Source organism: Talpa europaea (assembly GCF_964194135.1).
Source record: "Talpa europaea genome assembly, chromosome: 6".
NCBI lineage: Eukaryota > Metazoa > Chordata > Mammalia > Eulipotyphla > Talpidae > Talpa > Talpa europaea.
The window spans coordinates 78,621,708-78,634,090 of record NC_140072.1 but is presented as its reverse complement, the minus strand read 5'-3'; the positions used below and the strand labels follow the sequence as shown (position 1 = coordinate 78,634,090).

General features: G+C 39.4%; 1 protein-coding gene across 1 annotated transcript in view; it reads right to left on the bottom strand.

The window, feature by feature from the left end:
- The window catches only part of RB1 (RB transcriptional corepressor 1), a gene marked incomplete at both ends in the record, with an annotated part of 147,667 nt that extends 139,000 nt beyond the window's left edge, over window positions 1–8,667 (bottom strand). Inside the window, 2 exons of the mRNA XM_084234616.1 lie at window positions 5,638–5,764; window positions 8,507–8,667. Of these exons, the coding sequence (XP_084090742.1) occupies window positions 5,638–5,764; window positions 8,507–8,667 (288 nt within the window). The remainder of the gene's footprint in view (window positions 1–5,637; window positions 5,765–8,506) is intronic.
- Between the last annotated feature and the right edge of the window lie 3,716 nt (window positions 8,668–12,383).

The window sequence follows — 12,383 nt, the reverse complement described above, 5'->3', positions numbered from 1 at the left end:
ATTTTAGGGCCTCCCCTGGTGGCACATAAAAGATGTATATTTTAGGGCATCCCCTAGTGGCGCAGCGGTTGAGCGCTGGGCTGCGAAGCTGCCCACAGCCTCTGCAGCGCCGGTTCAATCCCCGGCCACCGGCGAGGGTCCCACATGGCACGACAAACCTCTCCTGCTGTGCCCACTGCTCCCCTCAGCAGTGTATTTCATCAGTCTGTCTGTTCTGCTCCCTGCTCTGGCTCTGGTGAATTCTCTCACCCTCCTGCACTTCTGACTATACCCAGTGCTTGTATAAATAAATAAACAAAAATCTTTAAAAAAAATAAAATAAAATAAAAGTAAGGCTCTCCACTTTAAAAAAAAAAAAGTATATTTTAGACCCCAGAGTAAACACTAAGAAAATAACTGAAAAAATATGAAAAATATTTAACTGAATAGTGCCATCTTAAATTATGATGGAGTAACAAGGGCTAGACTTCTATTGTCTCAAACAAAAGAAAAGGGATAAATGGGGGGGAAAGATATGAAATAGCAACTTCAAAGAAAATAGATATTAGGCAATGAAGGACAGTGATCCCTAAGAGACAGGAAACACACAACATGAGCAAAATGAATGTTCAAACTTACTTTCAGGGAACAGTGTAAAGAGAAAACCAGGGAAAGCCCAGTGATCTCCCAGAATTGTCTAGGAAGAAATGGGAGTCTAGGAAAGTCAAAGTAGCTAGAGTGGCAGGACAGAGTATCAAAGAAAAGAAAGGTACATAGAGAAAGAACTCCAAATTATTTCCCACATCTAGCACATATAAGTGATGAATAATTTCTTGTAGCTCACACAGGCTAGGCTTACAGTTCATTTCCAATGGCCGGAGAAAAAACTCTTATGATAATAAGAGGGGAGATAGATATTAAAGATAAGGGTCTTATCTTAATGGTGAAAACTTATCACAGACAAGTGGTTGTCAACCAGGGGTGGTTCTACTTCCCAGTGGACATTTGGCAATACTTGGAGGAGTGGTGTATACTACTGGTATCTAGTGAGTGGAGAGCAGAGATGATACCTCTAAACATTCTACAATGCACAAGATAACCCCCACAATAAGAATTATTCAACCGAAATGCCAATAGTGAAAAGGTTGAGAATTCCTGCTGTGGACTAAATATATCTCTAGTGCCATATAATAAACATTAAAAGTAATGCCTGAAAGGATCATCCTATTTCCAACCAACTTAATCATATCCCAGAACAAAGTTTAAGAATATTTATAGGAATACAAAAATATCCAATACACAATAGGGTAGAATTTATAATGTCTGGTAGCAAAGAATAAAAAAAGAAGAAAATACAATTTAAAAAACAGCAGGAAAATAGCAATAAGGAGAATAATCAATCAGAATGTTTTAACTCAGGTACAGAATTTACAGTTAATAGTATTAAAAGAATTGTTATAGCTATATCGCATATATTCAAGGAGCTAGCATAGGGGTCAACAAACTACAGTGACATACAGGCTGCCAACTGATTTTATAAATGAAGTTTTATTGGGACACAGCTACACCAATTCATTTTCATTTTGTCTAAGACTATTTTTAAGCTACAATATCAGTGTTGTAGAGTTTAAAACATTTATTATCCTTTGTAGAAAAAGTTGCAAACCTCTGAGCTAGAGAAAGAGTGTTAAGTAGAAACATAGAATATACATATATACAAACTAAATTGAACTTAGAGATGAAATGTATACTGAATGGGATCAAGAGAAAATTAGATTGTTGCAGGAAAAAAGGCAGGTGAATTTAGAAACAAAGCAATTAAAAGTATCCAAAATGAAATGCACAACAAAGAAAGTAGGGTGGGGGGAACTGAATAGAGGACGAATGTACTGTGGTTAAACAAATAGTTATATGTGTGTACAACTGGAGAGCCTGGAGAAGAAAAAAACTGATGGGACCAAAAATAATTTTTTTATAAAGCCAAAAATTTTCCAAATTTAAAAAAAAGTATAAATCCACAGTTTAAATAAACCATAAGAATCCTAAAAATCACACCAAAGCACATCGTGATCAAACTGTTAAAACTCACTGATGAGAAAAAAAAAGATCATAAAGTATAAGCATACATATTACATACAAGGAAAAAGGAAAGCAGCAGATTCCTCTTTGAAAATAATACAAGCGAAAAGATGACAGAAATACATCTTGAAAGTATTGGGGAGTGGCAGGAAGAGTCAAGCTATAGTTCTTTAACCAGTAAAATTTTTTTTCAAAAACTAAGTCAAAATAAACATTTTTAAGTCATACAAATGCTGAAAGAATTCATTATCATCAGACCTGCACTACAAAAAAATGCTAAGGAAAAATCCTTCAAGCAGAAGAAAAATTACACCACATGGAAAAGAAGATGTACATGACAGAATAAAGAGCACAGGAATAGTAGCTACATGGATAAATATAAAGACTTTTTCTTATTATTTAAAATTATTTTAAAAATAATTGACTGATTAAAGCAAAAATAACAATGCATTATGGAGTTGATATCACATGTAGTAAAGGTATGAGAATAGAACAAAGACAAAAAGAAACCAAAGTATAGTGGTATCAGGATTTCATACTATATTTGAAGTAATATAATATCATTTGAAGATGCACTGTGAAAAGTTTAAAAGTATATTTTAAGTCCTGAAACAATCACTATTAAATTATATGACAAAGAGATACATCTAATAAACATACAACTAGAAATAAAAAAAATCAGTCAATCCAAACAAAGGCAGAAAAAGAGGGAAAGAAAAGATGAGACAAATAAAAACAAGTAGGAAGATGGTAGATTTAAACTCAACCATTTCAATAATCACTTTAAATGTCAACTGTCAAAAAATACCAATAAAAAGTCAGACTGACTCAACCATATGCTGAAACCCACTTTAAATATAAAAGTGCAAAATCAAGTTAAAAGTAAAAAGTATTTGTATAAGGTACTTTAATACTAATAGTAAAGAAAGCAGAAGTATCTATATTAATATCAGAAAAGACAGATTACATAGCAAAGAGGATTATTTCATTAAATATTAGAAAATATAAGATATACACTATAAGGTATTAATAACAAAATATATTAAGATATTATGAAGGTATAATGATATAATAAATAATTTTATGACAATAAATTCAACAAATTAGATAAAATGTACACAATCCTTAAAAAAAACACAAACTACCCCTATGGCAAGAAAAATAAAAATAAACATAAGCAATTGGGAATATCTCAAGTTCAAAAGCATAGAAAAATGAGAAAACCATGACTCTCAGCAACTGCAAATTACAAAAATTATTCTAATGCACAAAAAACAGCTTTGTATGTGAAGGAACCAAATCAGTGGAAATAAACATTAGATGTTTTGGCGTGACAATATCAAAGCCACTCATCCAAGATACTTTAATATCCCTCCCTTTTCAGGAAGGAGTTCAAGGGTATGTTTAGATTTTTAGAACTGTGGCATTGGTTTTCTCTTTTTTTATTATTAGATTCTAAGGACTGAATCCTTATGATCCCCAAAATCCAGTGCTGGTTCTTCAGCTTCTTCAAACTCAAACCTACCAAAATTCATATTCTGAAAACCCAATGTGATGGTTTTAGAAGGTGAGGCCTTGGGTGAGCCCTCATGAATGGGATGAGCATCCTTATAAGACTTGCCTGAGAAAACTCCTAAATCCCTTCCACCATGTGAGGATAGCAAAAAGGAGAGCCTACAAATCAGGAAATGTGTCTTTACCAAAGACAGAATCTGCCTGCACCAAAACCTGGCCTGTCTAGTCTCCAAAACTAAGAAATAAATATGGTTTTCATAAGCTACCCAGGTTATGGTATTTTGCTATAGAAGACCAACTGGACAGACACCACACATTTTTTTTACTGGTTTTAAGTAGTTATTTTTATGGGATATACATAAACATATTTTGCTGTGTTGATCTGATAAGTGAAAACAAACACATACTAATACAATGCGAAAGAAAAAGTAAATTCATTAAAAGCATCTGTCTAAAATCAGAGATTCCTTCATTCATTTATTAACAAATAATCGAGGCCTTACTTTGTATCAGGCATTATTCTTATGAATGAGGACATGTGTCCTCATGAGGACATTATTTTATAATGCCAAAGAGTTGAGGGGAAAAATTTCAAGAAATATTATGAGATAACAAGTTAAAATATACCTAGTGGAGCTAGTGGGAATGTAAACTGGTCCAACTTCTATGGAAAGCTGTGTGGAGTTGCTCAAATTAGTAAAAATGGAGCTACCATATGACCCAGCAATTTCACTCCTAGGAATCTATTCAAAGGGCATAAAAACATTAATTCGAAAGGAAACCCGCACTCCTATATTTATTGCAGCACTATTTACAATAGCTAAGACATGGAAACAACGTAAATGCCCAAAAACAGATGACTGGATCAAGAAGATGTGGTGTATGTTTACACAATGGAATACTAGTCAGCAATCAAAAAAACATAAACTCATGCCATTTGTAGCAACATGGTTGGAGCTAAAGAGGATTATGTTCAGTGAAATAAGTCAGAAGGAAAAAGAGTAATATTGGATGGTTTTACTTAATAAAGGGGAACTAAATAAGGGATCAGAGGGGGAAAAAAGCAAAATTAGCAGGCAGACTTTCAGCAGGGGAAGAGGGAGGGAGAAGGATTAAAACAAGGGCTCAAAAAAGAGCACAAGAGACTATGGTAATGGTTCACCAGTGACTTGGTAGTGGGAATTTTATGGGGACTATACCTGAGAGGAGAAAGCAAATGTACAAAAATGAATGATGATGTAAAATATATAGAGAGAAATAAAACTAATAATAATAAATATATATCTAGTGGATAAAACGTATTATCCCTGGAAACTACATTATCAATTATCAAAAGTATTTAATAAAAAATGCTCTTATGTTAAGAAAATTTTAAAAAATCAAGATGCAAAACTGTATGAAATGACATGTAGCTAAATATTTACTATATATATGATTCCAAATTTGTGTTTTAGGTTTTATTAGTCAGGGCCTTTGGTCATTACTTACGTCACTCTACCTCACAGTCTGCACAAGCAAAATGAAGATTTTTACATTTTACATATAAAATAAAGATTATATATTTTGCATCTCAACGTATTATTAAATGAGTTTTTTGCAAAGTACTTATCATATTCCTCCAGTACACACAAAACACTAGTAATTACTTGCTGCTATTATTATTACATATACACACATGCAAACAAAAAAATGGAATATATCAAGTTATTATAAAAGATCCTGTATTCTAACAAATTAGAAACAATTAGAATATCTAATCACTGCATGTCTTAAAATGTTAAAAATTATTTTATAAGACACGTCTTTCTCTAAAAGCCTTTATATTACAGTGAAGTGAATAAAATATGATATCTACAATAGATTTGCTTTAAACTACTTTGACAGGGAATAGATACAGGAAGATTTTTTTTCAATTGTTTATGTTATAGTTAATTTATCTCTTGGTAATAAAATTACTAATAACTTTTCTGGTCTTTATATATTCTTTATCTAAAAATTTTTATAGCTTCAAAATATTTTTAAAATGAGAAAAATGTTTTCAAAAAATTTAAAGAAGATCCTTACCAGAACTCCATCCACAGATGAAACTTTCTCCCAAGTTAACCAAGCTCTTTCTCTGACATGATCTGGTATCTTTAATTTCTGACATAATGCAGTAAAATCAGGTTCTTCAGTTTCTTCAAACTCAAGCCTACCAAATGAAAATATACATAAAATAGGTATGCACAAATCAAATTAGGTTAAACACTTGTTTCAGCAGTTTCCATATAAGACCACTGTTCTGATCTTATTTGACTTTGAAAAAAATTACACTCCAAATTTAAATTTAAACATATGTTAATCTTTCACATAGTCTCTTCAAATAAGAATGCCACACAGTGAAAAATATTCGCTGGACTGGTAAACACATATACCTTAGAACAACAAAATGGCTTTATGAAAGAAAGTTAAGTAAAATAAAGCTATTTGGGAAATTGGAAAAACAGTAACATCAAGAAGAGGACAGTCAATAGATAATATTACAGAATCAGTGACTTTGCAAAAATGCAGTCTGCACTTGGGAATTAAAAAAAAAAAGCAACTACTTACTAGCATTTCTTATTTGATTAACTTGACACAAACTATTAGTACACTTCTTTCATCCTTTTCTACTGATGTTCCTTAACCAAGATAAGTTGTCCATAAAGTCTTATTGGCTAATTCCTTTTAATTCATTTACTGTTTATTTGATATCACATAACATGATAATAAAAATAATAGCATGAGAAATAGTTAATAATATTTGAATGTTTAATATGGCCCTATACGAAGTACCTTAAATGCCTGGTTACGATGAATCCCTACAACAGTCCTATTAGGCAGGTACACTTACTATCCTTGTTTTACAAAGCGGCTAAATCATTCACCTGGTCAGTAAGTGGATTACCTTGACATAAACCCCAGTCTAATTCCATAATCCATGCCCTTGACCATGACTCAATATTGCCAACCCTCCTTCAAAACATAATTAACTTTTGACTATCTGAACAATGAAAGTGGCATGTCTCAACAATGAAAGTGGCTTGCTGTTATTAGTGATGATTCCCTTCAACCATATCACTTAGGCCAGAGATAATGCACAGAAATGAGATCTCAGCTTGCAAGCAAAATGAACTATTGCTGAACCCGCGGTTGTACAGGTCCTGGATACAACCCTAAGTAAGTTTCTTCATTTCAGATTTCAACGGTTCTACCCTTGCTAAGTAGTAAATCTATGAAGTTCCATTGTTCCTGCTATTCAAATCTTCTGTGGGTGAAGATAATCAAAAGCAGACTGTAACTGGCATGGTTTTGACTTACAGGAGAAATTCCAATAGCACCATCATTTAAATGTATATAAAATAATGTGCTGGTGAAAAAAGATAAGAGAAACAAAATCCTCTTTTCCTAGGTGACTGGCAGAACTTTAACATTCCTGGTTACCTTATAATAATCTAGAATGTTTTCAAAGCTCTGTGAATAACACAGAATTCTTTAGAGCAGACTTTACTGTTCTTTCTAAAATGAAACTTTCAAACATTGGATATACATCAGGGTTGACTGAGAAATTAATGTCTTCTCTCAGAACATTCCAAGACTTTCTTTTTTAACTAGACAAATGTTTTTTAATTGAGACATAAGACCGTCCATTTATATATATATGAGAATTATTAATAGCCTTTCACAAGTTATTTCCAAAAGCCCATTCGAACTTTTTACAATGTGATGTGAACTCAGTATCAAGGGAGTTGCAAGAAATAGGACTTGGTGATAGACTAGAAAGGCAAAGGAGTGGTGAGGGGGAAAAAGGAGTTCCATTCCCCTGCAATGTTGTATAGTCTCAAAGAATGGCCAAAGTTGACAATAATGATGACAAAGTATTTCAATCTTAGTTTCTTGTCCATAAAATATCACAATCAAGGAAAATAAGAGGTTGCAACACAATAAATATCTCCTTATTTTCTACTGCACCCACACGAATTTACTTAAATTTAGGACTGGGGGGCGGGGGAGTTCCAAGTGAGCACAAAAACACCACTAATTTTGAAAGCAAACAAACAAAAACAAGTAAGGGGACACCAGGATCAAAGCCAAAAAGCAAAATGGACGAAATGTTGACACGTTGAAGCCAGACTACCATGCAAGAAGAGTTTTAGAAACTCAAAGAAAGTTAACTTTAGAAAGTTGTTTAGAAACTTTTAAGCACTTAGGCTCAATGCCTCACGAAACTATTGCTCATATATCAATTCCTCTAAAGAGTTATGTTCCACCAGTCATTACCCAGGGTTTCAAGTTCGCAAGTAAGGGAACCCCACAAAGCACCTCAGCCCAGTGTCCTGGAGGGGCGACTGATACCCAGGCCCAGAGGCTTAGTCAGACGCCGAAGCATCCAAGACCTTCCAGCTGGCTTCCGCCTGGACTGGGCTTCAGAGACAGCGCACGTCCAGCGGGAAACACTGGCAAGAGGTTGCATCCCAGGCGACCAAAATAAAAAGGCAAACGACGACCAGAATGACTACAAATCTCAACAGCTAAAAACGTTTTACCAGACACGTCGTTTGTCTGTTTGCTTGTGCGTGTAATGGGGCCTCTAAATCGCCCACCGCCGGCGAGCCTCGGCCTCGCCCAGGGAAGGCGGCACCTGTCACTTGCGCCGAGGCCGGGCCCCACCCGCCCGACACCTGTCAAGCCCGAGACCAGACCCCTCCTGGGGGCCTTCCCCGCGCGCCCGCGGGCAGCCGCGTTCACCCTCCCCGGCGGCCCGCGGGGGCGGGGGACGCGGCGGGACTCCCCTCCCGCCCGCACCCGGCCCCCACGAGGACGCGCCCCCGCCTAGACGCCGCGGCGCCCGCCCGACGCACCCTCGGGGCGCCCTTCCCGCCCGCGGGCCGCCGACGGGGCTCCGGCCGCTCACCTGACCAGAGGCAGGTCCTCGGGGCCGCTGTCCTGCCCCGGGTCCTCCTCGGGAGGGGGCGGCGGCGCGGGGGGCTCCGCGGCGGCGGCGGCGGTGGCGGCAGCGGCAGCAGCGGCGGCGGCGGCGGCAGCGGCTGCCTTTCTGGGGTTTTTGGGCGGCATGACGCCCTCTCAGGGCAGGCGCCAGCGGGTTATGGAGGAGAGCCGGGAAGAGAGGACGCGCGCACGTCGGGGCACGCCCCGTCCTCTCCCGACTCCCGTTACAAAAATAATTTGAACGTCCCCTGAGAAAAACCCGAGGCGCCCTCCCCCGCCCGGCAACCGAGAGCCGCGTCCAACCGCGGGAAAACGTCACTTCCGCCCGCGGCGTCACGTCCGCGAGGTTCCCGGGCCCGCCGAGTCGCGAGGGAACCGGGGCGCCGGGCGGGGCGCAGGGCGGGGGCGCGGGGTGGTGCCGGCAGGGCGGGGGGCCGCGGCCGGCTGGGGCGCCTTCCCCGGAGGGGCCGTTTCATCTTGTTTCTACGCGAAACTCCCCCTGCCGGGCAGGGGTGCCGGTAAGGACGCATTCCCCAGAATCTGGTGGGGGAGACTGAGCCCCGTCTCTCGCTCTGGGGCGGCGGCTCGGGCCCCGAGGGCATATCAGGCGGGCGCACCCCTAACGGGCACGCCCCTTCCCCGCCCGGGGCCGCGCCCCCTGCGCCGCTCGCCTCCGCGCTGTCGGTTCAGAACTGTTGGCCCAAACAAAAACTCTTGCTGCACCCCCTAGTAGGTGCTGAGCTTTGCCAGTCGCTAAGAGACACTGCGTAGTATAGTTACTGGCCTTTTCGGGGGTCACTGGCTAAGAAAAGACGGGGGCGGGGAGGGGACGTGGGTGTTGGGGGGGGTGGGTTGGACAGTGGAAAGTGATAGTAAAGAACATTCTAGTGTGATAAATATTTGGGCAGTGGTGTAAAAACCCGAGGCAGCATTGAAATGTCTGAGGGGCATCTTCGGAGAAGCACGGGCAGTTGGGTAGAAGTTTGCCAGATGAACAGTTAAAGAGGGCTTACTGGATACCAGGGCTTGTACTGGCCATTTTACCTAACTATCTTACTTAATCCTCAGAAGCAACCCTTTAAAATGAGTGCTAGTGGTATTCCTTTTTCCACATGGGAGAAAGACTCGAAGGAGTTATTTGCCAATGTCACAGAGCTGATAGATGACAGAGAATTTGTACTGAGATATATTTAGCTCCACTTTATTTATCCCTTACATTGTGTTGATAAAACACCAGGAGGAGACAAGCATCAGGTGTAAAATTACAAAGACATCAGAGATCTCGCTAGTACTAATTTGGACTTAGAAACTGCCTTTTCATATTATAATAGTAGTCAACTCTGAGTATGTTTTTCTCTCTGTCAGATACTATGGATTACTTGGCCGGAACTTCCCATCTGAGGTGCTGTGAATAAAGCACTACCTACAGTTGTGCTGTGATATGTGTCCCCTCATCTTGAAACAGCTGAGCAGGGTCTGAAACAGCAGGAACTTCAGGCAAGTTATGACTAGCAAGCTTCTTTGATTTATCCCTGTGGGTCATAGAATGGATTGTCATCCTCTATGTATGCCATAACATGTGCCACGATGTGAAATCACACAGTTGGGCCAAAGAGCAGAAACTCTTGGGGGCCAAAAGTTCATCAGGAAATAGGGCCATGCTCAACCCCAGCTGCAGAGAGCAGATACCATCAAAGTGGTAATCCTGTTCATACCTTGCCTAGGATTAGTGGAGGGGGGGGGGGTGGGGGTGGGTGGGGTGGGGGTGGGTGGGTGAAGTTTTGGTCTTTGCAAGATTAAAGGTTGTCTGCTTGGAGCCTGATAAGATGAGATATAGAGATGACATGGTTCTTCTACTCTCTATTATCATGAGAGTGTGACACTATTGCAGCTATTGTGACCTAAAGCAAACTGACATGAGGATAAGACAGAAATTCTAAGGATGATAGAGTAAGGATATTTAAAAAACAGAACAAAACAAAAAACCCCACCAAAACCCTGGGTCCTTGTTGAAATAACAGAACCTGTGATTTGACCAACCTTGAAGCTAACCTTGACTGATCTGGGATTTTTGGTTGTTTACACCAGAAAGCTCCATGACTGATAATCTCTCTCCTGTTAGCCCCTTTAGAATAGACACCAAATCTTAATCTTAGTACCTATCCCAGTGTAGGGCACCCAGTAAATGCTGGTTCACTCAAAGAGGGAAGATGAGGAAAGCAGAGGAAAGTTGTGGTAATTGAAGTATAGAGATAAAACTTTTGCTTTATTCAGACCCAATTTATCCATAGCTGGCCTTTCCACAGTTATCATAAATCAAAGCGATATTTCTCAGTTTATAAAAGGTGTATCTTCACCATGATATGTTAACTATGTTCCTTACTGTGTTTAATAAACTTACACACAACTCAAGAACAATTGAGTGAATCAAAATTCTTAGATCCCCTCACAGCTTTTTATTGTACTACCAAAGAAGCATTGGAAAATCTACAGGCTTTTAAAAGGATCTACTATCTTCTTCCACCTGCACTGCAGTTTTATGACTGTTGTAAGACAAAAACTAAAACAAAAAACCTTTCTTAGACTTTCTATCGGGAGACAGAAGTCTCTTCAACTTGAAGGCCCTTCAGTGATGTTAGAATATTTTTTGTGGGGCCTCCCCAGTGGCGCAGGGGTTAAGCGCTGGGCTGTGAAGCTGCCCAAAGCCTCTGCAGCGCCAAATCCCTGGCCACTGGCGAGGGTCCCACATGGTGAGCAGACCTCTCCTGCCACCCGCTGCTCCCCTCAGCAGTGTACTTTGGTCCTTCTACCTGCTCTGCTCTCCGCTCTGGTGAATTCTCTCACCCTCCCGTGCTTCTGACTGTACCCAGTGCTTGTGTAAAATAAATGAATAAATCTTTAAAAAAAAGGTTTAAAAAAAAAGACAGTCCATTTATATATATATATATGAATTATTAATAGCCTTTCACAAGTTATTTCCAAAAGCCCATTTGAACTTTTTACAATGTGATGTGAACTCAGTATCAAGGGAGTTGCAAGAAATAGGACTTGGTGATAGACTAGAAAGGCGAAGGAGTGGTGAGGGGGAAATAGGAGTTCCATTCCCCTGCAATGTTGTATAGTTTCACAATGTTGTGATATTTTTTGTGTGTCTTTCCTAGTCTAACTAGTCTTCCCTGGATGTTTTTGCATTCCTAAGCTACCACACTACTTCCATTTATTTACCATTTGAAAGGGTGTGCTCCATTTGCTCTATTTCCCCAGTTTTTCAGTCTCTTCGTGCTCTTTTCTATTAATCCACCAGTTCTCTACTGAAATCACTCATTCAAGAGTAACCAGTGTCCTAATTCATCAGTTCATCAATGGCTTCTTTTTATCCTTAACCAGTATACTCTTTTTTTTTTTTTTTCTGGAAAGCTTTTTTTTTTTTTTTATAAATTTTATTTTTATATTCCCCCATACAATTGCAAACGCCCCATTCTGACCCCAATCCTTCCCCTCCCGCCCCCCACCCCCCAAAAAGTGTCTCTGGTTCATAGTTTTTTGTTGATTTTGATTTTCACTTTCTTATATTCATTTTCCTGGTCCCTTATTTAAGTTTTCTAGATTCCTGCTATGAGTGAGACCTTAACCAGTATACTCTTTCTTGCAGTTAACAGTTACCACTTTCCCTTAATTAAAACGTGTCTTGTTTTTCATGAACCCAAACCTCCTTGCTCTCTCTTATTTTACTTCATAAACTCTTCCACTAGTTCTTCTCCCAGTCTCTTCAATTCAAGTTCCCTAGAGCAGCACTACTCAAAATGTGGTCCTTTTGAAACCGGTGGCGAGGGCCACAAAAG